At 40.0% G+C, this 24,311-nt stretch overlaps 2 protein-coding genes and 1 pseudogene across 9 annotated transcripts in view; all 3 read right to left on the bottom strand.

The window, feature by feature from the left end:
* Nucleotides 1–3,305, bottom strand: part of LOC115146778 (transcription factor IIIB 90 kDa subunit-like) — a 51,727-nt pseudogene extending 48,422 nt beyond the window's left edge.
* A 2,977-nt stretch (nucleotides 3,306–6,282) lies between these two features.
* Nucleotides 6,283–16,263, bottom strand: LOC115146147 (zinc finger FYVE domain-containing protein 21). 4 transcript variants are annotated; one of them, XM_029688019.2, is made up of 8 exons: nucleotides 16,092–16,262; nucleotides 12,044–12,094; nucleotides 11,648–11,816; nucleotides 11,137–11,212; nucleotides 10,854–10,945; nucleotides 10,430–10,483; nucleotides 9,325–9,455; nucleotides 6,283–9,144 (listed from the first exon to the last, which is right to left on the bottom strand). In XM_029688019.2, exons 1-8 carry the CDS (start codon nucleotides 16,215–16,217, stop codon nucleotides 9,109–9,111), a joined length of 735 nt encoding a protein of 244 aa, XP_029543879.1. In that variant the 5' UTR covers nucleotides 16,218–16,262; the 3' UTR covers nucleotides 6,283–9,108. The 4 variants fall into 4 exon arrangements, with proteins under 4 accessions (XP_029543879.1, XP_064860272.1, XP_064860274.1 ...); XM_065004200.1 differs by having other exon boundaries at nucleotides 6,283–9,455; nucleotides 16,092–16,263; XM_065004202.1 differs by lacking the exon at nucleotides 10,430–10,483 and having other exon boundaries at nucleotides 16,092–16,259.
* Nucleotides 16,264–21,397: 5,134 nt separating this feature from the next.
* LOC115146143 (kinesin light chain 1-like) overlaps nucleotides 21,398–24,311 on the bottom strand; it is a 38,148-nt gene continuing 35,234 nt past the window's right edge. For all 5 annotated transcript variants that reach the window (XM_029688008.2, XM_029688007.2, XM_029688004.2 and 2 more), the window contains one exon: nucleotides 21,398–23,443. In XM_029688008.2, coding sequence (XP_029543868.1) covers nucleotides 23,425–23,443 — 19 coding nt within the window. In that variant the 3' untranslated portion in view covers nucleotides 21,398–23,424. The remainder of the gene's footprint in view (nucleotides 23,444–24,311) is intronic.

Genomic DNA, 24,311 nt, shown 5'->3' with positions numbered 1-24,311 from the left:
TTATAGCAGTGCTCCTTATCAGTCCAGTATGTATGCAGGTATTTTTTACTTACAACCAGCAATACCAAGAAAGGCCAGTAGGTGGCAATGGTACTGTACACTGTATGGGTGTAGTTTTCATAAATACAATGAACATGGTGTGATCACATCTAAAATAATCTCCATTGAGAACCATCACAAAGTTGGTCTCCGTATTGAATTGACTTTTTCTGATACATTTATATAGTCATTAAATATGTGCCACTGGCCTGAGTCTACTACAATATCTTTACAATAACAAAAAGCTTAAAATAAGTACAGTTCTAAAAGCAAAATAAGTACTTCAATGAAAAACCCAAACAAATCAACCAAAATATCCTTCAGTCAGTGTCTCAACTCTTCAAACAGCAGCTATGGACAAGTATGTCGCACAATGTTTGCAATTTTAAATAAAATAACATGAAATAAATAATTTGTAAGTGTACTGTCATGTACTAAAAACTACTAAACAAAAGAAGAAATATCAATTACACCAGTTCTCAAACAGGGGTCCATGGACTAATTGCAAGGGGTCCGTGAAATAAAAAAAAGTGTAATGAATGTATTCAGTACCACAAGGTTTCCAGTAAGTTTACATATAATATAGTGGGGGTGGAGGACCCTGAGGACCGCTCAAAACCTTGCCTGCCTTGTCTCAAAATATGCAGTGGTTCCAGTACCCAAAAAAAGGTTGAGAACCACTGCTATACACACTACTGAACAAAAGAACAGAACATACGTTTGCAGGTTTCAATGGATCCAACAAATTGCTGGCAGATATTTTCCCCCTTGAGACTGTCCAGTCTGTCTTTATGTACATTACAGACAACTACGCCGTTCAGTATCTCTTGGCCCATGCTAGCCCGTAGCCAAGTCTTTAACCTGCGGAGTGCACTGAAACTCCTCTCAGCCTCACATGAAGACACTGGCACCACAAACAAAATTCTGATCAGCACCTCAACTTTGTCAAACAACCCCTGCATCTCCACTGGAAGCCTCCTGAGGACCTCTGCTGCCTCTCGCCTGCTGCTACAGGGATATTTGTTGTGAAAGAGAGGGATCTGCACTGAAAGAGAATCTATGTTCAGTTCTGGGTACTGATCTAGAGACTCATCCAACTCCCCCGTGAGAAGCGCTCTTTCCAACTTTTGCAGGACGTTTAGACTGTCCTGGTCAAAACGGTCGCCAAACTGAACCTCCACACCATCCAACATGTAAAAAAAAATCTGCCCTATAGTGATCCACTGGTTTACCAGCAAATCGTCTTGAGTGCGTCTCAATGGATTCAATAGAGTCAATCAATGTTGTTGCTTTCTCATACAGCGCAAGGTAGCTTTCGTCATTTCTCGTGCCCCTAAGAGATGACCGCACACACTCGACTGCAGCCTGCATACCAGAGACAGTCTGAGTTTTCTTCTGCAGTGAAATGTTTAGACATTCAAGCTCTCCAAGAACAGCAGAGGCTGGCCATAGAGGGCACCTAACTGATGGACCCAGGAAAGGGAATTCGGATCAGTGGGGAGGCTGAGCAGCCAGCCTGTGTAATCAGATTTACACAGTGTGCTCCACAATGGATATAGAGGGCTAATGGCTGCTGCCTCCTCACAATTGCCTGTGCACCTGTATATTTTCCTGCCATGTTTGAGGCACCATCGTAACTCTGCCCACGTAAGCCAGACATGGGCAAATTATCCTCAACAACACATCAGTTGCCACAGGGACAAGGTCATGGTCAACATAACGCAGACAGACACTCTCCTGTTCAGCACCAGAGACATCTTGAGTACCATCAACAATTAATAAAAATTGTACAATCGGAAGAGACCTGATCTCAGCTGCAATGCCTCGAACGACCATGATGTTCAGAATTTTATTCTGTGCTTTGGGGCCTGTGTACATTGTGGTACGCTCTGTTAACCACTTCAGTAAAATGGGGTCATCCTCTTCTGCCCTAAGTTTCAAAAGCTGGTATAAATTCCCACTGTCATCCATGTGGCCTCTAAAGACTTGTCCCTGTCTTACTACATGCAGCACCGAACTAACAATTTTCATCAAGCAATGCCTTAGGTCCTCCTGCTGTTTACCCCACGCGCTGGATAACTGGACACTGATTGGATTTAGCTGGTGTGCTGTTACAGTTACAAAGTGGCGGTGGGTTTGGCAGTTTTGATGTGCTGTGAATTTTTCAATGGCTTTTCTCCAGTTCCTAAATCCTGCACTAATGAAGGCAGCATCTGCTCTTTGGCCAAAAGATGACTGGCTTGAAAACCCTTGGCTACAGTGAAAACACAACACTCCTTTTATTGATGGATTATAATGTAGCCAGGGGAAATCACCAAACCATCTCTCTTGAAACGTCAACACTCTGTTGGCAAGAGTTTGCGGTTCTATAAATTGTGGCTGATATGGTTTTGTGCCATCACTGAGGTAACTGGACAATGCTGTGCCACTGTCCCCTATACTGGTGCAGCTGGCAACAAGGTTGACACCTGGTCCTGCCGTGGCTGTGATACTGTCCTCTGAAGTCGCTCTCCTTGGCTCGTTCCCTTTCACCACCCTCACTACCTCACAGTCTGTCTCCTAGAAAATAAATAAGGTGTTTGCCGTACTCCTAACTACCGGTACCCAAAACTACACAATTAATCACAACAGCAATACCATTGTCTTAAACAAATCTTAGTTTAGTCACCAGTTTAAGTTGAGAGTGGGGGTATCCATGGCATTAATAAGTGCTTTCATTGCGTATTATTAATATTATTGAAATTACATAGTTATGTTTACAGTGATATATTGGGGAGGGACAAATCATATTTTTCCCAGGATGGGGGCGTCGTGTGTCCCCCGTCCCCCTGGGATTTCCGCCTATGAAACTAGCCAGTGAAATACCATACAAATATTGATCAATCCATATTTACATTTACATTTAATTTAGCAGACGCTCTTATCCAGAGCGACTTACAAATTGGTGCTTTCACTAACATGTGCGTTTTCATACTTGAGAAATGGATAACTTGTGGGTGATATGCCCCAGCGTTTATAATTCTCTATCCTTTTATTAGAGAAATGTCATGAGATCATTTAGTTCCTACCTTATACGTGATATTCAATTATATTTGTTGACCCAGTATATATTAAAAAAACAACACTCATTATGCTCAAATTTAAAACATATATCAGACTCTGCTACTACAAACGCCCGGTTTAGCTACACATGATAGCGACCCCTGTCCAAGGTACGAACTACGTCAACGTTCTGACATTTTAAAGAGACAGGACCCTAAATCATTGTCTTGTGACAGGCAGAGTCGGTCAGAGTTTTTTTTAAACATTAACTGATTTAACTAGGCAAGTCAGTTAAGAACAAATCAATTTCAATGACGGCCTAAGAACAGTGGGTTAACTGCCTGTTCAGGGGCAGAACGACAGATTTGTACCGTGTCAGCTGGGGGGTTTGAACTTGCAACCTTCCGGTTACTAGTCCAACGGTGATTAATCGCATTGCCTGAAAGCATTAAAAAAAACTTTTTAAAAAAGAGATCCAAAATAGATCTATACACTTGAAGCTGCAATGTGTAACTTTTTAAGTAAGAGACCAATTTCACCATAGAAATTTGAGTTATAGAAGTGTCTCATTGAAAGCAAATCTAAGAAGCGGTCTGTTCTATGTATGCAATTTCTATGCTTCTAGTTCTTAAAACAAAAACAAACCATGCAATCGAGTAGTGCAGAATGAGTCATAATACCCATAAAACTTAACGGTCAAACAAGGAAATGGTTCCAAAGGGGATTAAATTGTAGACCAGATAACCAAAAGAGCTTTGAAATTAGATATGATTGATATTAATAAGGTGAGGCCAAATGTAAGATGAGAGCCATTTTGATAGACGTGTGGCAGAAGAGATGGCACTCTGAGCCCAAGGGCCAGCATTTATATGCCCTCCAAAGAAAGGTCAGTAGAACAATATTCAAAAGTCAGATTAGGAATAAAGTTTGCTCGATTGCATCTAGGACTTTGTACATTGAATTTGTCATTACATCTGGTTGGCAAGCTTGTGAATGGTTTGTGTCTGGAGTAGTCGATGAAACGGTAGCATGTGATGTTATATTGTAAGTATCTTAAAGAGAGGGAAAGATTGAAGTGCAGGGTCATTGAGGTTGGTAGGGATTTTGAGAATGGGGAAGGGTCTATTAGAAGTACTGAGTTGGGTAGGAGGATTTAGAAATGTGGAGCTAATGATGTAAACAGTGATTGACCACACCCTCCACCACAGTAGGTGGCGGCATGCACCTTTAACGTTTGTTTGCGGACTACCATTATATCATAGGAGGAGGAACTGCTTCCAATTGTTTTTCCACCATTCACTTTTCCCATAGGGGATTTTAGAAACACTTTCGTGTAGGCTTACCCTGGCATGACGTTTTGATAACCGTGTAAATCTCTAGGACAAAGTGACTTATCAATATATTCCCCTACAAAATGGAATGCTAATTAGCTAAGTTTTGTATTTTTTTTAAACTAGGCAAGTCAGTTAAGAACAAATTCTTACTTACAATGGCGGCCTACACCAGCCAAACCCGGATGACATGAGGTCAATTGTGCGCCGCCCTAAGGGACTCCCAATCACGTTCGGTTGTGATACAGCCTGGATGTAGCTATCATAAACAAGTACAAATGCCACGATGGTCTGGACGAGACTGCCGGATCAAAGGTAAGAATCTCTGGATTAACTCATTTTAGCTAAATTTAGTAATGAATAAATTGGCAAAATTCTGTGAACTGTCCTGTGCAAGTTTTAAATAGACACAATACCTGTTAGCAAAGGTGTCAGCTAGAAATGACGTGCGGGAGCTTGCAGGGATTTGTAGTCTTGCATGTCTACTTTGATGCTAATTAGCATTTTCATCAGAATGCACTCCCAGGAATCCCAGTTCCACAATAAATGTTTGTTTTGTTCGATAAAATCCATTAATGTCCAAATACCTCCTTTTGTTCACGCGTTTGGTAAACAAAGTCCAGGCAAAAGTTCAGACGAAAAGTTCAAAGAGTTATATTATAGTTCATAGAAACATGTCAAACGATGTATAGAATCAATCTTTAGGATGTTTTTAACATAAATCTTCAATAATGTTCCAACCAGAGAATTCCTTTGTCTTCAGAAATGCAATGGAACTCAAGCTCTCACATGAACACGCGTGGCCAGCTCATGGCTCTCTGGCAGACCTCTGACTCATTCCCCTCTCGTTCACAGTAGAAGCAACAAACAAGATTCTAAAGACTGTTGACATCTAGTGGAAGCCTTAGGAAGTGCAATATGATCCCATAGACACTGTGTATTCGATAGGCCAAGAGTTGAAAAACTACAAACCTCAGATTTCCCACTTCCTGGTTGGATTTTTCTCAGGTTTCCGCCTGCCATATGAGTTCCGTTATACTCACAGCCATCATTCAGAGGGTTTTCTATCCAAATCTACTAATAATATGCATATAGTAGCAACTGGGACTGAGTAGCAGGCAGTTTACTCTGGGCACGCTTTTCATCCAAATGTGAAAATGCTGCCCCCTATCCCAAACAGGTTAAGGAGAAGTATATCTATAATTCTGTGCAAAGGTTGTATCTTTTATCAAAGTTTGAGTATTTCTGTAAATTGACGTGGCTCTGACAATTCGCTGGATATTTTTGAGGCACATTACTGACCATAAAGCACCAATGTAAACTGAGATTTTTTGATATAAATATGAACTTTATCAAACAAAGCATACATGTATTGTGTAACATGAAGTCCTATGAGTGCCATCTGATGAAGATCAAAAGTTAGTGATGAATTTGTTTCTCTATTTCTGCGACTCCTCTCTTTGGCTGGAAAATAGCTGTGTGTTCGTGACTAGGCTCTGACCTAACAATCATATGGTGTGCTTTCGCTGAAATCAGACACGATGGGTAGATTAAGAAGTTTATTTTTAATTGTGTATTGCACTTGTGAATGTCTGAAAGTTACATATTTCAAAAAAATATTTTTGAATTTCGCGCTCTGCCTTTTCAGCGGAATGTTGTCGAAGTGTGCCGCTAGCAGAACGCCTAGCCATAAGAATGAAGGTTAAAGAAAGTGTGCTTTAATAATTTACTAGATTTTGCTAACCACTACATTGGACAAATATCAAGAAAAAAATTGGTGTTTCAAAATTAATTACTGACCTTTCATTTAATAATGCACTTTTCATTGTCATGGGTTCTGTGATTTGTAAATACAAATGTTATGAGAAGATACCTTTACAAACACTTTCATTTATTGAGTTAACAATAAGAGAACATTGACACACAATTAGAAACTGTAATATAATTACTATTAGGTCAGTGATTGTAAAAAGGGAGACCATAAAGTGCAGTGGTACGTCTTAACTTCTGAATGTATCAATTTGACAATGCCATTTAGTGCAAAACTTCCAATTTCAACTTGAATGAACACAATGTAGAGAACAGAAAGAATTGAGTCTAGCCATCTCAAATACTGCTGCATCATGCAGCAACAGATTCCATGTCCAGCATCAGGGCATTAAAATAGGACTGTAGATCACTTCGGGAACCATAGGGCAAGGATGTATAAAAGATTACACAATTTCAAATAATAAATGCATCCTAGAGAACATCCTTGTGAACTAAGCAAAGACTACAAAAGTGACGTAGTCACCTTAACGTGAATTACCATATTAATGCCATTTCTTGACACACAATGCCTCAAACACATCCAGCAAACACCATTTCAACATGCCTCTTACCAAATTAATACAATTGATTAAAGAGTGTAGCCTTCTTATGTGAGCAGTACTCATGTCAAATTTTTGTCATTTTATCCAAAATGGTAAAACCATAGAATACCACTAACTTTCTAAATTTGGTCAAAAATGAAAACCTCTTATTAAGTATTTTGTTTGGTATTTGAAGCATAATAAGTTGGATATAAGCAAACAAAACTGAAGAGTAAAAGTGTTGCTTCACACTTTAGTTTACCCTTATATTAAAGGGCTAGTTTGTTGAGGTTGTGCAATTCATTTATAAGCAAAGCCAGCCAACATGAGAACAAAATGTTTAAGTCATCTTGTAAGAAAAAAACAAAGTATACAAGTGCTACAAAAACTATAAATACTTTAGCAGTAAAAAGTACATACACAGCATGTGTTAAAATAGGAATATTTAACAAAATAGTTTATACAAAAATCCAATGCATGGGATTAAATTTAAAGCATTTCATAAACTGTGTATACATACATATACACTACTGGTCAAAAGTTTTAAAACACCTACTCGTTCAGTTTCTTTATTTTGACTTTTCTACATTGTAGAATAATAGTGAAGACATCAACTATGAAATAATGAAATAACCCCAAAAGTGTTAAATAAATCAAAACATTTTATATTTGAAATATAGCAACCCTTTGCCTTGATGACAGCTTTGCAAACTCTTGGCATTCTCTCAACCAGCTTTATGAGGTAGTCACCTGGAATGCATTTCAATTAACAAGTGTGCCTTGTTAAGTTAATTTGTGGAATTTCTTTCCTTGTTAATGCGTTTGAGCCAATCAGTTGTTTTGACAAGGTGGTGGGGTATACAGAAGGTAGCCCTATTTGGTAAAAGACCAAGTCCATATTATGGCAAGAACAGCTCAAATAAGCTTAGAGAAACTACAGTCCATCATTACTTTAAAAAATTCAAAAAGTTTCTTCAAGTGCATTCACAAAAACCATCAAGCGCTATGATGAAACTGGCTCGCATGAGGACCGCCACAGGAATGGAAGACCCAAAGTTATCTCTGCTGCAGAGGTAGAGTTAGAGTTACCAGCTTCAGAAATGGCAGCCCAAATAAATGCTTCAGAGTTCAAGTAACAGACACATCTCAACATCAACTCTTCAGAGGAGACTGTGTGAAACAGGCCTTCATGGTTAAATTGCTGCCAAGAAACTCATACCAATAAGAAGAAAAGACTTGCTTGAGCCAAGAAACGAGCAATGGACATTAGACCAGTGGAAATTTGTCCTTTGGTCTGGAGTTCAAATTGGTTCAAACCGTCATGTCTGAGATGCGGAGATAATCCGTTTACCCACACCGCATATGTATTTCCCACCGTAAAACATGGAGGAGGTGGTGTTATGGTGTGGTGGTGACACTGTCTGATTTATTTAGAATTCAAGGCACACTTAACCAGCATTGCTACCACAGCATGCTGCAGCGATACGCCATCCCTTCTGGTTTGGGCTTAGTGGGATTATCATTTGTTTTTCAACAGGACAATGACCCAACACACCTCCAGGCTGTGTAAGGGATATTTTATCAAGAAGGAGAGTGATGGAGTGCTGCATCAGATGACCTGGCCTCCACAATTTCCCGATCTCAACCAAATCAGCATATGTAGGAACTCCTTCAAGACTGTTGGAAAAGCATTCCAGGTGAAGCTGGTTAAGAGAATGCCAAGAGTGTGCAAAGCCGTCAAGGCAAAGGGGGTGGCTATTTGAAGAATCTCATATACATTTTGATTTGTTTAACACTTTTTTGGTTACTACATGATTCCATAGGTGTTACTTCATAGTTTGTCTTCACTATTATTCTACAATGTAGAAAACAGTAAAATAAAGAAAAACACTTGAATGAGTAGGTGTTCTAAAACTTTTGACCGGTAGTGTATTTCACTAGAATCAGTGAATAATCTGTCAGCACTGAAAGCAGAGCATAGACAGAATATATAAAGAAACTTCACTTGAACTATGTGTCACAGACCCTACATGATGCTTTTAAGGTAATTTGTCACATTAATGGTGGTGAAGGGAAAGGGTTATGCCAAGTGTCTTATGTCTATTATAGCATTACATAGATGGCAGTATTAGAATGGGTTATTGGCCAAATAGTTCAAGTGAAGTGTAGCTAAAATCTGCTGTCTACATTTAGAGAATGAGAGACTTAAGGGTAGGAAAGAAAACACTTGGTCTGTGCCATCTCACTCTCTAGTCATCTTAGCAATGAAAGGGAAAAGGGGGATACCTAGTCAGTTGTACAACTGATTACATTCAACTGAAATGTGTCTTCCGTATTTAACCCAGTCACTGGTCCCGAGCTTCATACAGCAGTTTGGCACCCTGTTAGGGAACAGATGTAGTACAGGCAGAGCTATACAAAATAACTATTTCAGCCATATACACACACAGTACGCAATGGTGGGTCTGAAGCTTGGATATCACACCATTCAGTCCAGTAACATTTTAAGTCAAATATAACATTCCTATTAAAAAACAAGCCAGACTGTTATGGTGGTGTACCTTGTGCATGGCAGCAAGCCATGAGGAGGCAGTTTTCTTGTCCTCTGCTGCCTCCATGCGTAGCTGCTTGGGGTCCTGAGAGCCCATTGGTTTGTAGTGGAGCAACATGCCACTGGCCCTGCAGTTTCCACCTGGATACAAAACACAAAGTTAGGCCAGGTTCAGTAACACACTCACTATACTTGCATAGACTCAAGGCTTTAGCAAAGATTGAAACCAAAACAGCTACCGGATGTTCAAACTAATGAACTTTGCGAGAAACGTACATAATAACAAACAAAATGATAAAGAAACCTAGCAATAGACTTAACAAAATGAGAACTTACAGCAAGTGTACAAAACATTAGATACACCTTCTCTTTCTATAACAGACTGATCAGGGGAAAGCTATGATCCCTTATTGGTGTCGCTTGTTAAAATCTACATTCCAATCAGTGTATGAAGGGGAGGAAACTGCTTAAAAAGTTGTGCTTTATTAACCTTCGAGACATGGATTGTGTATGTGTGCCATTCAGAGGGTGAATGGGCAAGAAAATATTTAAGTTCCTTTGAACGGGGTATGGTATTAGGTGCCAGGCACACTGGTTTGAGTCTCAAGAACTGCAACGCTGCTGGGTTTTTCACGCTAAACAGTTTCCCGTGTGTATCAAGACTGGTCCAACCAAAGGACATCCAGCCAACTTGACACAAATGTGGGAGGCATTGGAATGCTTTCAACACCTTGTAGAGTCCATCCTCTGATGAATTGAGACTGATGAGGGCAAAAGTCAATGCAACTCAATATTAGAAAGGTGTTCCTAATGTTTTGTACACTCAATGTACATTTGCTATGATGTGCCCTAATGAACATGATCCTGGTCACAGGCAGAGGGGCAATGAGATTCACTCGGTGTATAATCACACACGTTATATCCCCCCATGGAAGCATGCATACCACAAGGATTTTAAGAATGTTGCCTTTGTTCTACCACTGATATCAAATGCATGTACAATGATGGCAAAGGCATCCTTATCAATAGCAGGGCCACAAACTCTGCAGGCAGATGAAGATAAGATGGGGACGAATAAGGGAGAGTGGGGGGCAAGGGAATATAACAGTGCTAACCTTCAGAGAAAGACTGACTGTCCAGCAGACTGGTGTAAGTGTGAATGTCATTCTCTAAGGCCAAAAGAAGAAGGGCCAGGCCGCCCAGTGGCAGGGTGAGAGGGAGAGAGTGTTAATAATATAGCAGAGGAAACAGTCATGTACCGACACCAACTTACTGTACTTACCATGCTGTTGGATCAGTTATGGGGTTTCAAATCAATACAATGACGAGACAAAGTAATCAGAATTTTACTGTGGACTTATGATTACACTTCTGGTCATAAAGAGGAAAGAGCTAGTTCCTCCACCCACAGGAAGCCATAATGTCTCTTGATCAATAAGCTTTCAACAAGCTGCACTGTATCACTGCTGTGCTCTCGTACTGAGGGAGATAAAGCCAGGCTGTGTTAACAACCAGAGGACATCTGATCCAGAGCCTTACCTTCGGGGGTGGACTCCTCTGTCAACACCTGCATACTGGAGATCCGAGACAGCTCCACCTCAAAATGGCTCTCCCCATCTAAGAAGAGGTACCTTAGGAGAGGGAGAAATAAAAGAGCAAGAGAGGAGTTGAGACAAAGGGATGTACTGAAAGTCTTTCAGGTGAAAAATTTGTATTTTTCTAGTGGTTCTATCAAAGCATGTACTTTCAGCATTAACCTAAAAAACTCCATTCTAGATACTTTTCCTGTGTGCCTGTGTGAAATATAAAACACTCACGATACCTGTGGTTGTTGGAGAGACGACACGTCATGGTCTCAGACTTCTCGGAGGTGCCCAAAGTGACAATAAATGTACCACCTGAGTTTGACAAAGTAGTAATGTTACCAATGAGTCAAATCAAAAAAGCATGCCAATCAAAAATCACTAAGAATCCATCAAACTGTAGATACCTCCCAATCCCTTGGTGTTATACTAAGAATACAGCATTGATTGACCATGCTAACAGGACCCCATTAGTCCAACATGCAACAAGGCTTTGATTACAGTTCCCCCTCCCCACAGTATGTCCCTGCCACTGCAACCAGCCCTTTCCCTGGATCTCGTCATGCCGCGAATGGATTTTTCATTACGGGCCTGGCTGGGTGATGCAGTGTAGAGGAGTCTATTTAGAACCACACTGGCTAGCCCAGCTCACTAACCACCCTATACACACACAGCTGTTAATTAACATAGACAGGTCTGTGTGTTTGGGTGTCCTCCTGACACGATTGATTCTTCCCTTTAAAAACTCACCTCCCATAAGCACTTTAAGCTGTTTGTCATAGAACTCCATTTCCTTCTGGGAGACCCGGCTGCACTCTCCACACTGCCGGACCGGGTCAACGAAGCACATCCGGGGAAGAGTCACCTTCTTACTGCAGCACTTATCACAGAAACACCGGCCACACCGCCGGCAGTGGTGCTGAACAACAGAACAGGGGAAGGAATGCAGAGGGGGTGATGAGGGTAAAGAAGGAATGCACAGTCCCATACATTTCAGAGATCTTAACTGTGCAAAAGTATTTAAGGGCTACAAAAACATTTTGGGTCCACAGTCAGGTAAAGCCTAGGCCTATAACTTGTAATATATCTGATTTTATGTATAGTAAAGCATAGTACAGTACTTTTACATAGTAAAGCAAGTCAAACCTTTCTTGTAAGGAAGTCAAATTTGTTGGTGCACTGCATACAGCTTGGGCACTGTAAGAGGAACAGGACATTAGCCAACAGTTAGTTGGTTCACTCAAGTTCAAACATGGACACAACAACCTCAATTTAAATGGATTACCAAAAGACCTCTCCCTTCCAATAACATAATCCTCACAAACCTCACAGTAGCATAAACCCAGACTGTAAGGTAACACTGACTGTTTTAAAGTAACTGTACAATGAAAATATCACTTAAAAAGTTAACTCATACCCAAATAATGTTGTTGACTCATCAATTACTCATATGTGGCCAAAGCAGAAATTGGAGGAAAACCCCCCCCAACTCAAACACATATCTCAGACAGATGTTTAAAAAAATGCTTGCTATTTCCTCAGGAAGAGCTGGCCAATCATCAGTCTACTTACATGAATTTTTTCATGACATGAGCAACAGAACAAAAGTAGAAAAATACTAAGCGTACACTTCCAACAACTAAACAAGTTAAAGTCGAGCAGTCATATATAAGAGTAAGAACATTTCAGCGAGACAACTCAAAGGCGAAATCCATTAACGGCAAGATAATGGAATTCACTGCCCTTGACAATCAACCGATCTGTCGTGGATGATGTTGGCTTTCGCCGACTGGTCGAGCACCGGTACACACTACCAAGTAGCCACTATTTTTCAGATGTTGTCCTACTGGAGTTACACAGTATTGTTATAATGCACATCTATGAGCTACTTGTTATGGGTGTCACTGGTATTAGCTTCAGCGGCTGACATTTGGACCAGCGACGTCAGCCCCATGAGCATGCTGAGTCTGACAGCACAGTGGGTCAACGAGGATTTCGTGCAGAGAAGTCGTATTGCATGTTTAAGAATGTGCTGTTTCTCATACCGTTGCTGCCATTTCAATGGCATTTGAGAACATGTTTGAAACTTGGAAACATGAACACCCTCCTAGCGCCATTTGAACAACTGACTTGAGAAATAAGCTGAACTGCATCTGCAGCAGACGTGATACCCTCTGTCATGGCATTGAAAGGCCTGCTCAACAAAACTGCCGACAGACCGTGGGGTTAAAACTTACAAAAGTACTCAAGGCTGTGAACAAGCGATTCGATGCAGACAAGAAACAGGTTTTACGTGAAATGTTACATACACAGCTGGACAAGATGGAAACGGACCGAAGAAAAGCGCACAGAAGAAGAGAGGCCGGACAGAGCTGAAGCTTCACTGCTTGACATGTATGATGAAATCCTGGTTGAGACTGAACAAATGAACAACGAAACAGCACAGCAAGTAAGTGAAAGAAATAGGTTTGGATTATGATTTACTGGCAATTGGGGCATGCGGAAATGCCAACAAAATAACTTGTTGGTCAGTGTGGTGTGTGTGTAACCTTTATTTAACTAGGCAAGTCAGTTAAATTCTTATTTACAATGACGGCCTACCCCGGCCAACGCTGGGCCAATTGTGCACCGCCCTATGGGATTCCCAATCACAGCTGGATGTGATACAGCCTGGATTCAACCCAGGGACTGTAGTGACACCTCTTGCACTGAGAAGCAGTGCCTTAGACTGCTGTGTGTGTGTGTGTTAACTATTTAACTGTACTAGAATGCTTAAAAGGCTGTTGAAATTGTAAATATCGGTATCGTTTTTTTTGTCAAGGAAAATACCAGAATAGGCCAAAAATGTCATATTGGTGCATCCCTAATTCAATACTGATCTTATTGCAATTCAATGTTCAAAACATATTACTCACCATATTTCATGAGAAAACAAGTTTTGATGTCATGGAAATAAGTGCTGAAAACTAATTGTCTCCCTATTTAAAAAGATGGAGAACATGCCATTTAGAAAAAATACTGGAGTTTTGGTCCAGGTACAGCTAACTAGCACAAAAATAATTGTTATTGACAATACATCAAATACTTTTGACTAAAACAATCCAGAGTAACTGTTTGCGGACGACACAACAGTGGTAGGCTTGATTACCAACAACGACGAGGCGGCCTACAGGGAGGAGGTGAGGGCCCTCGGAGTGTGGCGTCAGGAAAATAACCTCACACTCAACGTCAACAAAACTAAGGAGATGATTGTGGACTTCAGGAAACAGCAGAGGGAACACCCCCCTATCCACATCGATGGAACAGTAGTGGAGAGGGTAGTACGTTTTAAGTTCCTCGGCATACACATCACAGACAAACTGAATTGGTCCACTCACACAGATAGCATCGTGAAGAAGGCGCAGCAGCGCCTCTTCAACCTCAGGAGGCTGAAGAAATTTGGCTTGTCACCAAAAGCACTCACAAACTTCTACAGATGCACAATCGAGAGCATCCTGGCGGGCTGTATCACCGCCTGGTACGGCAACTGCTCCGCCCACAACCGTAAGGCTCTCCAGAGGGTAGTGAGGTCTGCACAACGCATCACCGGGGGCAAACTACCTGCCCTCCAGGACACCTACACCACCCGATGTCACAGGAAGGCCAAAAAAAATCATCAAGGACAACAACCACCCGAGCCACTGCCTGTTCACCCCGCTATCATCCAGAAGGCGAGGTCAGTACAGGTGCATCAAAGCTGGGACCGAGAGACTGAAAAACAGCTTCTATCTCGAGGCCATCAGACTGTTAATAATGGGAATTGATGCGAAATGATGTAAAATATATCACTAGCCACTTTAAACAATGCTACCTAATATAATGTTTACATACCCTACATTATTCATCTCATATGCTTATGTATATACTGTACTCTATATCTTCTACTGCATCCTTATGTAACACATGCATCACTAGCCACTTTAACTATGCCACTTTGTTTACATACTCATCTCATATGTATATACTGTACTCAATACCATCTACTGTATCTTGCCTATGCTGCTCTGTACCATTACTCATTCATATATCTTTATGTACATATTCTTTATCCCCTTACACTGTGTATAAGACAGTAGTTTTGGAATTGTTAGTTAGATTACTTGTTGGTTATTACTGCATTGTCGGAACTAGAAGCACAAGCATTTCGCTACACTCGCATTAACATCTGCTAACCATGTGTATGTGACAAATAAAATTTGATTTGATTTTGATTCCCCCCCATTACTATTCAACATAGTTAATTACCATTATCTGGAAGGGGGGGAAATTAATTGTTGTTAATTAATCGATCATATTTCATAGAAATGTGGAAACACTCAATAGTTACTTTAATACCACCACATCTTAAAGCTGTGACCATTCAAACACACATAGGTGTAGAGGCAGTGAAGTGTGAAGCTGCTGGGATGGATTACTGTAGTCCATCACACAGCCATGTCCCACGCCCATCCCCCACATTCATTCACTCACACCCTCCATTGTTCCCTTTCTTTGACATTCTCTCGCAGTCCAGGGCAGCATCACTGACAGTAAACAGTGCTTTCAAATGTAGACCCATGATCATGGACCACTGGCATGTGTACATCTCGCAGAGAAGGCGAGAAATAAAGTTTTAAGCTAACTTAATTGCCGAGGCAGGTGGCAGCTTTTGTTCTGTATTTTGGCAAACCCTGTTGGTGTTGCAAAGTACTGTTAGCGAACGTTAGCTCCTGTAACGTTAGTGATGGCTCCATGTTCCCTACTTTAGAACGTTAACTGTGGCTAGCTACCGGTAGCTCTTGGCATTTACAGTTAGCAAACTGCAGAGCACTGTTAAAATGAAACCCCGCTATTTCTACAATTATCTTCTTAAAAATAGATTTTAACCTAACCCTAACCACACTGCTAACGTTATCCTTATGCCTAAACGAATTTGTTTTCATTATTTCTTTTACAATAGACAATTGTGACTGTGGTAACTAGCTAGTGACAACCCTACCAGATTGAACAAGGAGTCTGGTCTACTAACTTGGGTTAGCTAGTTATACAAATATTTGACCCTACTGTACTGACAGTGGCCAGCAGCAAGCAAGTATGCAACGCCCAGTTCAGGGGCCAAGTCCGTTTGTCTGAGCGGCGTTGCCCTCTTGTTATTTCAGCCCTAATAGTCACTTACCTCTTTGTCCGGGACCCACTGAGGTTCATCTAACGAAAAAGGGCTGTTAAACGCTCCATTCTCCGGGACCATTCGAAGTCCACTTGGGCTTCGAACCAATTTCTTGCCATCAGGCACTGAAGACATTTTTCCACAACCAGCAATTATAAAAATAAATAAAAAATCCGCCCATACGCAAAAGACACGCCCATTTAATTGATTGACATAGCCGTTATCCAATATAAAGACGTGGAGTAAAATCACGGATGTCATGTGATGAACTGTGTTGTGTTTTATATCAAAATGTGGGTTGGACTTCGCTGTCCGTGAGACGAGAACAACATGCTCTCGTGTTTGTCTATAAAGCACTTCTGAATAAACTACCTTCTTATTTATCATCACTCATCAATATTAGAATTAGAATTCATAAAACCAGGTCTCAAGCATGGATTACACTTGAGGCCCGTGCGATTTCCACAGAGTTGGGTAGGGCTGCCTTTTCCTGTTACGCTCCTTACCTATGGAATAGCCTGCAGACTAAACTTAAACTTGAGACTCTTGTCCCCCTTGCCCATTTTAAATATTTATTGGAGGATTTTTATTTTTGTATTGCTTGTAACTGTTTCGGGTAATGCAAGTTATTGTGCTGTTAGGGAATAACCTATGTGTAAATGTAATCTGTTGCTGTATTTTTTTGTGTTATCTGTGATCGTTTTGTTTGTCTTGTGTAGTTTCTTAATCATTGTACATAAACTGTATGTGTAAACATGTATACGCAGGGCCCAACTGTGAAATAGACCTTGGTCTCAGTCTGTGTTCCTTGTTGAAATAAAGGTACAAAAGTTAACTGGAACAAACGCAAAGTGATGTTGTTTGGCTTTATGACGCCAACCATTGGCTGTGACAGTAAAAAAAAAGTCCTGTTTTTGCTCATGAAACAATTTCTTTGCAATAGAAAATCCTACATGCTCTTTTGATTATAAGACATACATTCAACCAATTTACGGTTTCTATGCCTGTAGTTTTCCATGTGGGCCAATCAGTGAATTCTGAAAAACTATGCAAAGACTGTTCCATGGGGTGTGGTTTTTGGGCATTCTAGAATCCGTTTCTTTTCTTCCATTTGTTATAGTGTTCTAACGATTCATATGTTATTGTTCTTAATGCCATCCGTTGAAAACAGACATGTGAAAAGATTCTGGGGATAAGCATGGGCATGTGTGGCGAGTTGATATGTAAAACTTGGCTATTCAGATTTTTATTTGGCCATATAGTCTGTTAAAAATAATTTGAAATATAAAAACTTTGGGAGCCATGCATTCTAAAGATGTTTATTCTATCAGTAAGATTCATGGGAAGATTGTTCTATTTAATTATATCTGCTTTCATGTTGTTGATTAATGGGATAAAGTTATCTTTATATATATGTTGTTGTTTTTTGTCGTCACTTACTAAGCATCCTAAATATTTCACACTTTTTGTGGTCCACTTAAGGGATTGCTTGATTTTTTTCCCCTTATCGCCATTATTTCAGTTTTTCCCACTCTAATTTTATTTACTGAGATTTTAGAGTATACTGAAAATATTTCTTAAAAGGTGCATTGAGTTTTCAATATTAGTCAGTTATATCAGAAGATCGTCGGCAAATAAGTTTAGTTTATATTTATGTTTACCAACACTGATACCTGTTGCGTTTGGTTCCTGTCTGCAAGCAGTTCAAATGCCAGTGCAAACAAGGAGGGGAAGAGAGGACATCCCAGTCTTGTGCCCTTTTTTTAATCAGATAATTTATTATTTGTGTGTATTTTTGCTTTAGGATATTTCTATAATATTTGTATATGAAATGTATTATTTCAGCTGTAAAGTTAAAGGTTTCCAAAGTTTTGAATAGAAAAGGCCATTCAAGACAGTCAAAAGCCTATTCGGCATCAACAGCCATTATTGATAAGTCTACATCTTGTTTTTAAGCATATTTTATTATACTGAAACATGTTATTGTGTTTGTTTGTAAGTGCCTATTTTTAATAGATCCTGTTTGATTAATATATATCAAGTCTGGTAAGACTTTTGCTATTCTGTTGCTTATGAGGTTTGTTATTTGTCAATTTAGGAAAGTTATGGGTCTGTAATCTGCAGGGGACTCCAGATTTTTATGGTTTTAATATAACTGGTTGATACATGGAACTCAGAAGCACTGAATTGAGTGACATGTGTGTTGTCATTTGAGTATACAGCCTCTACTTTGTCCCAGGCTGTCAAATAAAATTCTATGGGAACGCTGTCCATACCTGGTGCTTTTCCCCCGGTTAATGTTTTAACAGTCTCTAATATTTATTTTCGGGTGATTTCTATTTTAGTGATCATTTTTTGTCTGCTGATATTTACTTCAGGGTTAATGAGCCTAAGAAGGCTGTAGGATCAGTCCAACTGTTGTTTAATTCTGATTTATATTGATTTTCATAAGGCTTTTAAGAATTTTATTAATAGTGTTGTTTCTAATTAAAGCATTTGTATCCTTATCTTTTCGATTTATAACAAGTTTATCATGTATTCATGTTGTAAGGGCTGCTAGGTGTTTACCAGGTTTATTTGACATTAAATAGTATGCTTTATTTGAGTTTAACCTGTAGCTGTTGGCTCTCTTCAAAAGTAAACTATCATATTCCTGCTTAATTTCCGACATTGTATTTTCTTCTACCTTGTAAATAATTTGTTGTTTTTTCTAAGATAGTGATTTGTTTTTCTTTAATTACAATTTCTAACTTGGATTAAATTATCATTCTCCTAATGTATGCCTTAAAAGCATCCCAAATTATGTCTGTCCTCTATGTCTACATTTGTAATGGTAAAGGTATTTTATTTTTTCGTTCATTTATTTGATGTATGTCTGGTCTTGAAGATGCACTCTGTTCATTCTCCATATCCTGTCAGTTAGTGTACTTTCTGTTGCTGTAACTAAGCATGATACCAGAGAATGATCCGATATTACTATGTCCTGGATTTTTTTACTCAGTATATTGTTGAGTGCATTTTTGGAAATAAAAATGTAGTCACTTACTGAATCGGTTTTCTTATAAAAATATATATAAACAAAGGAGTAGTCTTTTGTTGGGAATAGTAATTTCCAGGTGTCTTGTAAATTATTTGTAGAGATCACATTTTTCAGCCTCTTTGGAGGCTCCTTAAATTTGCCTTTTTTATTGCTATGTCAGTTGCCGAATGTGTGATTTAGGTCTCCTGCTAAAATAATAGTTCCTTTCTGGGTTTGATATACTGTAGCTTGAAATCAATCTAAAAAAGTATAGCTAGAAAAGTGTAACTCTTGCAGGAAGACCACAACTGCTTACAATCTCTTTAAATGTTCAAGAATCTTATGCTTTTTTTTTGCCATCATGAAGCCCGTGCAGATTCCATGTAATATGTTGGAGTTGTTGGCGTTTACTTAAATAGAATCAAAGTTAACCTTGTCTGTTCCGTCCATCTTTGAAGAATCAGATAAACTGTTTTATCAGACCTGTCAAAAGAGCACGGTGGACATCTCATGGATATGGGAGTCATAGTATGAATACATAGTTATTGTATACATTACATATATAGAAAGTGTGAATAAGTAGGCTGAGCAAACATTTACAGAGGACACACAAAAAACAAAGCAAGTTCTTTGTACTTTGAGGCACTGTGCCTTTTTAGGGCTTTTAAGCTCCAACTCCTCTCCTAATGTACCAAAGGTCTGTGGGTTATGTCATTGTAGATACATTGTAAATAAACTCAGCAAAAAAAGAAAACGTCCTCTCACAGTCAACTGCGTTTATTTTCAGTAAACTTAACATGTGTAAATATTTGTATGAACATAACTCTTCGATGACCATGGCAGAACACTGACATTCCTGTCTTGCGGGAAATCACGCACAGAACGAGCAGTATGGCTGGTGGCATTGTCATGCTGGAGGGTCATGTCAAGATGAGCCTGCAGGAAGGGTACCACATGAGGGGGGAGGATGATGCTGTGACACACCACCCCAGACCATGACGGACCCTCCAACTCCAAATCGATCCCGTTCCAGAGTACAGGCCTCGGTGTAACGCTCATTCCTTCGACGATAAACGTGAATCCGACCATCACCCCTGGTGAGGCAAAACCGCGACTCGTCGGTGAAGAGCACTTTTTGCCAGTCCTGTCTGGTCCAGCGACGGTGGGTTTGTGCCCATAGGCGACGTTGTTGCCGGTGATGTCTGGTGAGGACCTGCCTTACAATAGGCCTACAAGCCTTAAGTCCAGGCTCTCTCAGCCTATTGCGGACAGTCTGTGCACTGATGGAGGGATTGTGCGTTCCTGGTGTAACTCGGGCAGTTGTTCTTGCCATCCTGTACCTGACCCGCAGTTGTGATGTTCGGATGTACCGATCCTGTGTTGTTACTTGTGGTCTGCCACTGCGAGGTAGATCAGCTGTCCGTCCTGTCTCCCTGTAGCACTGTCTTAGGCGTCTCACAGTACAGACATTGCAATTTATTGCCCTGGCCACATCTGCAGTCCTCATGCCCCCTTGCAGCATGCCCAAGGCACATCCACACAGATGAGCAGGGACCCTGGGGCTCTTTCTTAGGTGCTTTTCAGAGTCAGTAGAAAGGCCTCTTGAGTGTCCTATGTTTTCATAACTGTGACCTTAATTGCCTACCGTCTGTAAGCTGTTAGTGTCTTAATGACCGTTCCACAGGTGCATGTTCATTAATTGCTTATGGTTCATTGAACAAGCATGGAAACAATGTTTAAAGCCTTTACAATGAAGATCTGTGAAGTTATTTGGATTTTTACAAATTATCTTTGAATGACAGGGTTCTGAAAAAGGGACATTTCTTTTTTTGCTGAGTTTACATTGGAGACTGCCACTTAAATACTGTTGTCAGTGTGTAATACCTTGTTAATTAAATGTAAGTATAGTGGCTGGTGGGGCTCTACTTGGGGAGCTTGGGTCCACCGAAAGACTGAAGTGAGATGAGTGGAGGCACCACACATACTTCAGGGAAGTGTCTGATGTACTCCCAGCCACCTCATCCCAAACAATCCACCTGCATTCTAATATTGTATATTTTTTCTATTTGTTCAAGACTCATTCAAGATTTTAGATTCCCTAAAACATGATCACTTTTGAAGTGTTTGTATGATGATTACAGATAGGGTATTTCATAGTCGTTGGATTTAATGAAAATCCTGTAGGGGGCGCTGAGAGAACAATAATTCTCCTGTGTTTCTCCTTTCTCCACTGCCATGCTCTGCTCCGTGACCATGCTCATTTATCAGACCAAAGAATGATAGAGAGACTAAGAAAAACATTTGTATAGTTTTATTCAAACCATTTATACCATATAATATATTTTCTCAGGACAAACACTTCACCACAGTTCAGGCTAAGGGGATCCAGCCAGCACAGCAGTCATCCTAAGGGAAAGGGGCTGGAAGTTTGGATAGTTACCAATTGTGTTCCTATTGAAAGTCTAGCCCAGGACATCTCCAAACATACTCAAGCCCAACCCCAAACAAAAAAAAGTTAACTTGGAAAGTCTGGTGCATTGACTGTGTCACAAATAATAGGGTGATGTCATCATTAACATTTCCCAGCAGTGTTTCACTAGTTCAGGGCGTGTTGTCCTTCTCCATGATTCTGTGCACCACCTCAAGTGACTCAGAAGCTGCGTTCACACTGCCAGCCTAATTCTGATATTTGTTTTATTTACTGGTCTTTTGACCAATCGGATCAACCCTGAAAAAGATCTGATGTGATTGGCCAAACTACCAATTTGTGGAAAAAAGGTCAGAATTGGGCTGCCTGTGTAAACGCAGCCATTGTACCACTGCTCATAGGATTACTTGCAAATTACTCACTACTCCATGGTTCCCTCTGCTCATGACAACTTGCTTGTTTATCATAAAAATAGGTCCTGTTCCTTGGATAGTGTAACCGGTCTGGTCAATTTAACCCTAATTAGTAATGTTTCACCCCTCTTTAAGTCATCCTGGTGAGGGACTGGGGAAGTTCCTGGGCCTATGATGTCTGAAGTCAAATGTAACAGTCACCTTCCTTACATAAGAGAATGCTATCACACATCCCCATCAACAGTCCACCCAACAAGCAATCCAAACCCATGTCAGTAGGATCATGTCTGTGGAACTAAAAAAGGCACGCGTCGGAAACGAGCAAACGTTAACTTGAAAGTTTTGAGAACAAAGTAAAACAATGTAAATGTGGGAGTGACAGCAAGTCCTATAATGGATCAATAAAAACATTTGTTGAATTTTTTGGTTGGATATTTAATCTAATGAAGTCCAAGTACTTCAGCTTAATTTCACTCTTTATACATAGTCTTACTCTTGATTCATCATACAGAAACAGATTGGTACAAATTAGTAAACAATGTCTTTACTCCAGATTGTAACAATATTTTTATGCTATTACTGGAAAATGCATTTGATTGTAACAGGTTCTTGTGTTAAATATCTAGTGCAGTCAGTGTATATCAAAACTAGCTTCGCTAGCCATCTTCTGTTTTGTGACAATCCTGAGAAATCCACCAGATATACTTAATGTGCCAACAGAACGATCCTGACTCATAACTTCACATACATTTTGAGCAGTCTCTTGAAATTCCAGTAACATCATGAAACTAGAAGCAGAGCTATCAATTTCAAGACCTCTGATACAAAGAAATAAGATTCCCCAGATCAGCATAGGAAATAAAATAAACCATAATTTACACAACCCAAATGTAAAACATAAAACAACAAGCACATCTAGCACTTCAATAAGAACACACAGGACATCAATTTGGATGAAAGGGGGTAAGACAGCAGAGTGAAGTACCCTATTGGGACCTCCTGAACTGCTCACATATTCCATTCAAGTGATAACCAAATGATTTAAGATACCTCCACAGATCTAAATCGTAAGGTAGGACAAAGCAACCACACACACAGAAAATACAAAAATGAACATTCTCTCATTTGAGCACTTAACTCTAAAATATAGGTGCATACTTACATCCACACACACGCATTTACACTTGACTTAGCGTTATACATTTGTCGTTCATTATAACTAATCTCATGTTGTTCGACATATACTGATAGAAAAAAAGAGAAAACATTTCAATGAAAACACCTAAGCAAACCAGTGATGAGATCAAAGTGCAATGAGATTGGTAAACCTACGTACTGCAGCCAGCTGTATACCTACAACATGGAGGGGGTTGTTTAGGAGACTGACCCCATGACCTCTGTCACTTCTCCACTGGAACATTCTGAGTTCCGACCTTCAATGCGCCAGGTCAGTGTGGCTGGCACTCAGGTCACGACTCTTTCTCAGATGATTATTTCGCTCCTAGAGTGGGCAGCAGAGAGGGCATAGGGTTCAGAATAGTTTGAAGAACTAAAGAGAAACAGTTCATGTACACATTACAGACAAAATATCCTTCACATTTCCATGGAGAAAAGGTCTGTTTTGCTTGAATATGGAATACAGACATGAAGGGTTCATGATTGATTACTGTTGAAGTATTTGGGGGAATGTAGTATACAATATAAATGAGATGCCAATATGCTGAAATCTGGTGCACTACTGTATTCTGCAGTCACACCCTTATCGTATGGTAGGTTAGCAGAACCAATATCCCACCATGTAGAATGGTACCATGGTCCAGTGATGCATATTCTCAAATAAATCCAGTCAGATTTATCGTGGTGCACAATCGATAGCAGTCAGTTTATAAAAGGATTAACATTGGAGTCAATTCATGTAGAACGTTGCAAGTAGAATTTTGAATTTACATTTACATTTTTACATTTAAGTCATTTAGCAGACGCTCTTATCCAGAGCGACTTACAAATTGAATGGTTGCTGTTGATCATCTGGTTACAGACTACTATACCTGGTTCACCTTAAGTCTAATTTCCTCATTGCAGCCACATAAATCAACTGTCAAAAGGTATCATTTCCTACATCTACCGTGCACATCATTCATTACAACTGTGAGTTGTGACTAAGGGCTTATAGATTAGTGTACACACATGTTAGTCATTACATTAGTGACCAGTTTCTGAGATGACTGCACAGGTGGACAGGGGCAAGGGACAGCTTGACCACAGATCACAACCAAGAGGACCATTGGGGAATTGTTGTTTCATAAAGTCTCAGATAGTGTGTAAGAAAGAGGGAGGAAGATAAACACAGGGGATGGTGAGGGAGAAGA

Source organism: Oncorhynchus nerka, linkage group LG18 (assembly GCF_034236695.1).
Source record: "Oncorhynchus nerka isolate Pitt River linkage group LG18, Oner_Uvic_2.0, whole genome shotgun sequence".
In the NCBI taxonomy this organism is placed as follows: domain Eukaryota; kingdom Metazoa; phylum Chordata; class Actinopteri; order Salmoniformes; family Salmonidae; genus Oncorhynchus; species Oncorhynchus nerka.
This window is presented reverse-complemented; position numbering and strand designations above follow the sequence as displayed.

What these genes read in the sequence shown, in the direction of transcription:
- LOC115146147 (XM_065004200.1), bottom strand. Translation starts at nt 16,217, where the DNA reads ATGTCTTCAGTGCCTGATGGCAAGAAATTGGTTCGAAGCCCAAGTGGA. An exon ending in AGTGGGTCCCGGACAAAGAG is followed by an intron (nt 12,095 to 16,091) that starts GTAAGTGACTAT and finishes TTCCTCTTACAG; the next exon opens with TGCCCAAGCTGTATGCAGTG. An exon ending in CGTCTCTCCAACAACCACAG is followed by an intron (nt 10,946 to 11,136) that starts GTATCGTGAGTG and finishes CCCTCTCCTAAG; the next exon opens with GTACCTCTTCTTAGATGGGG.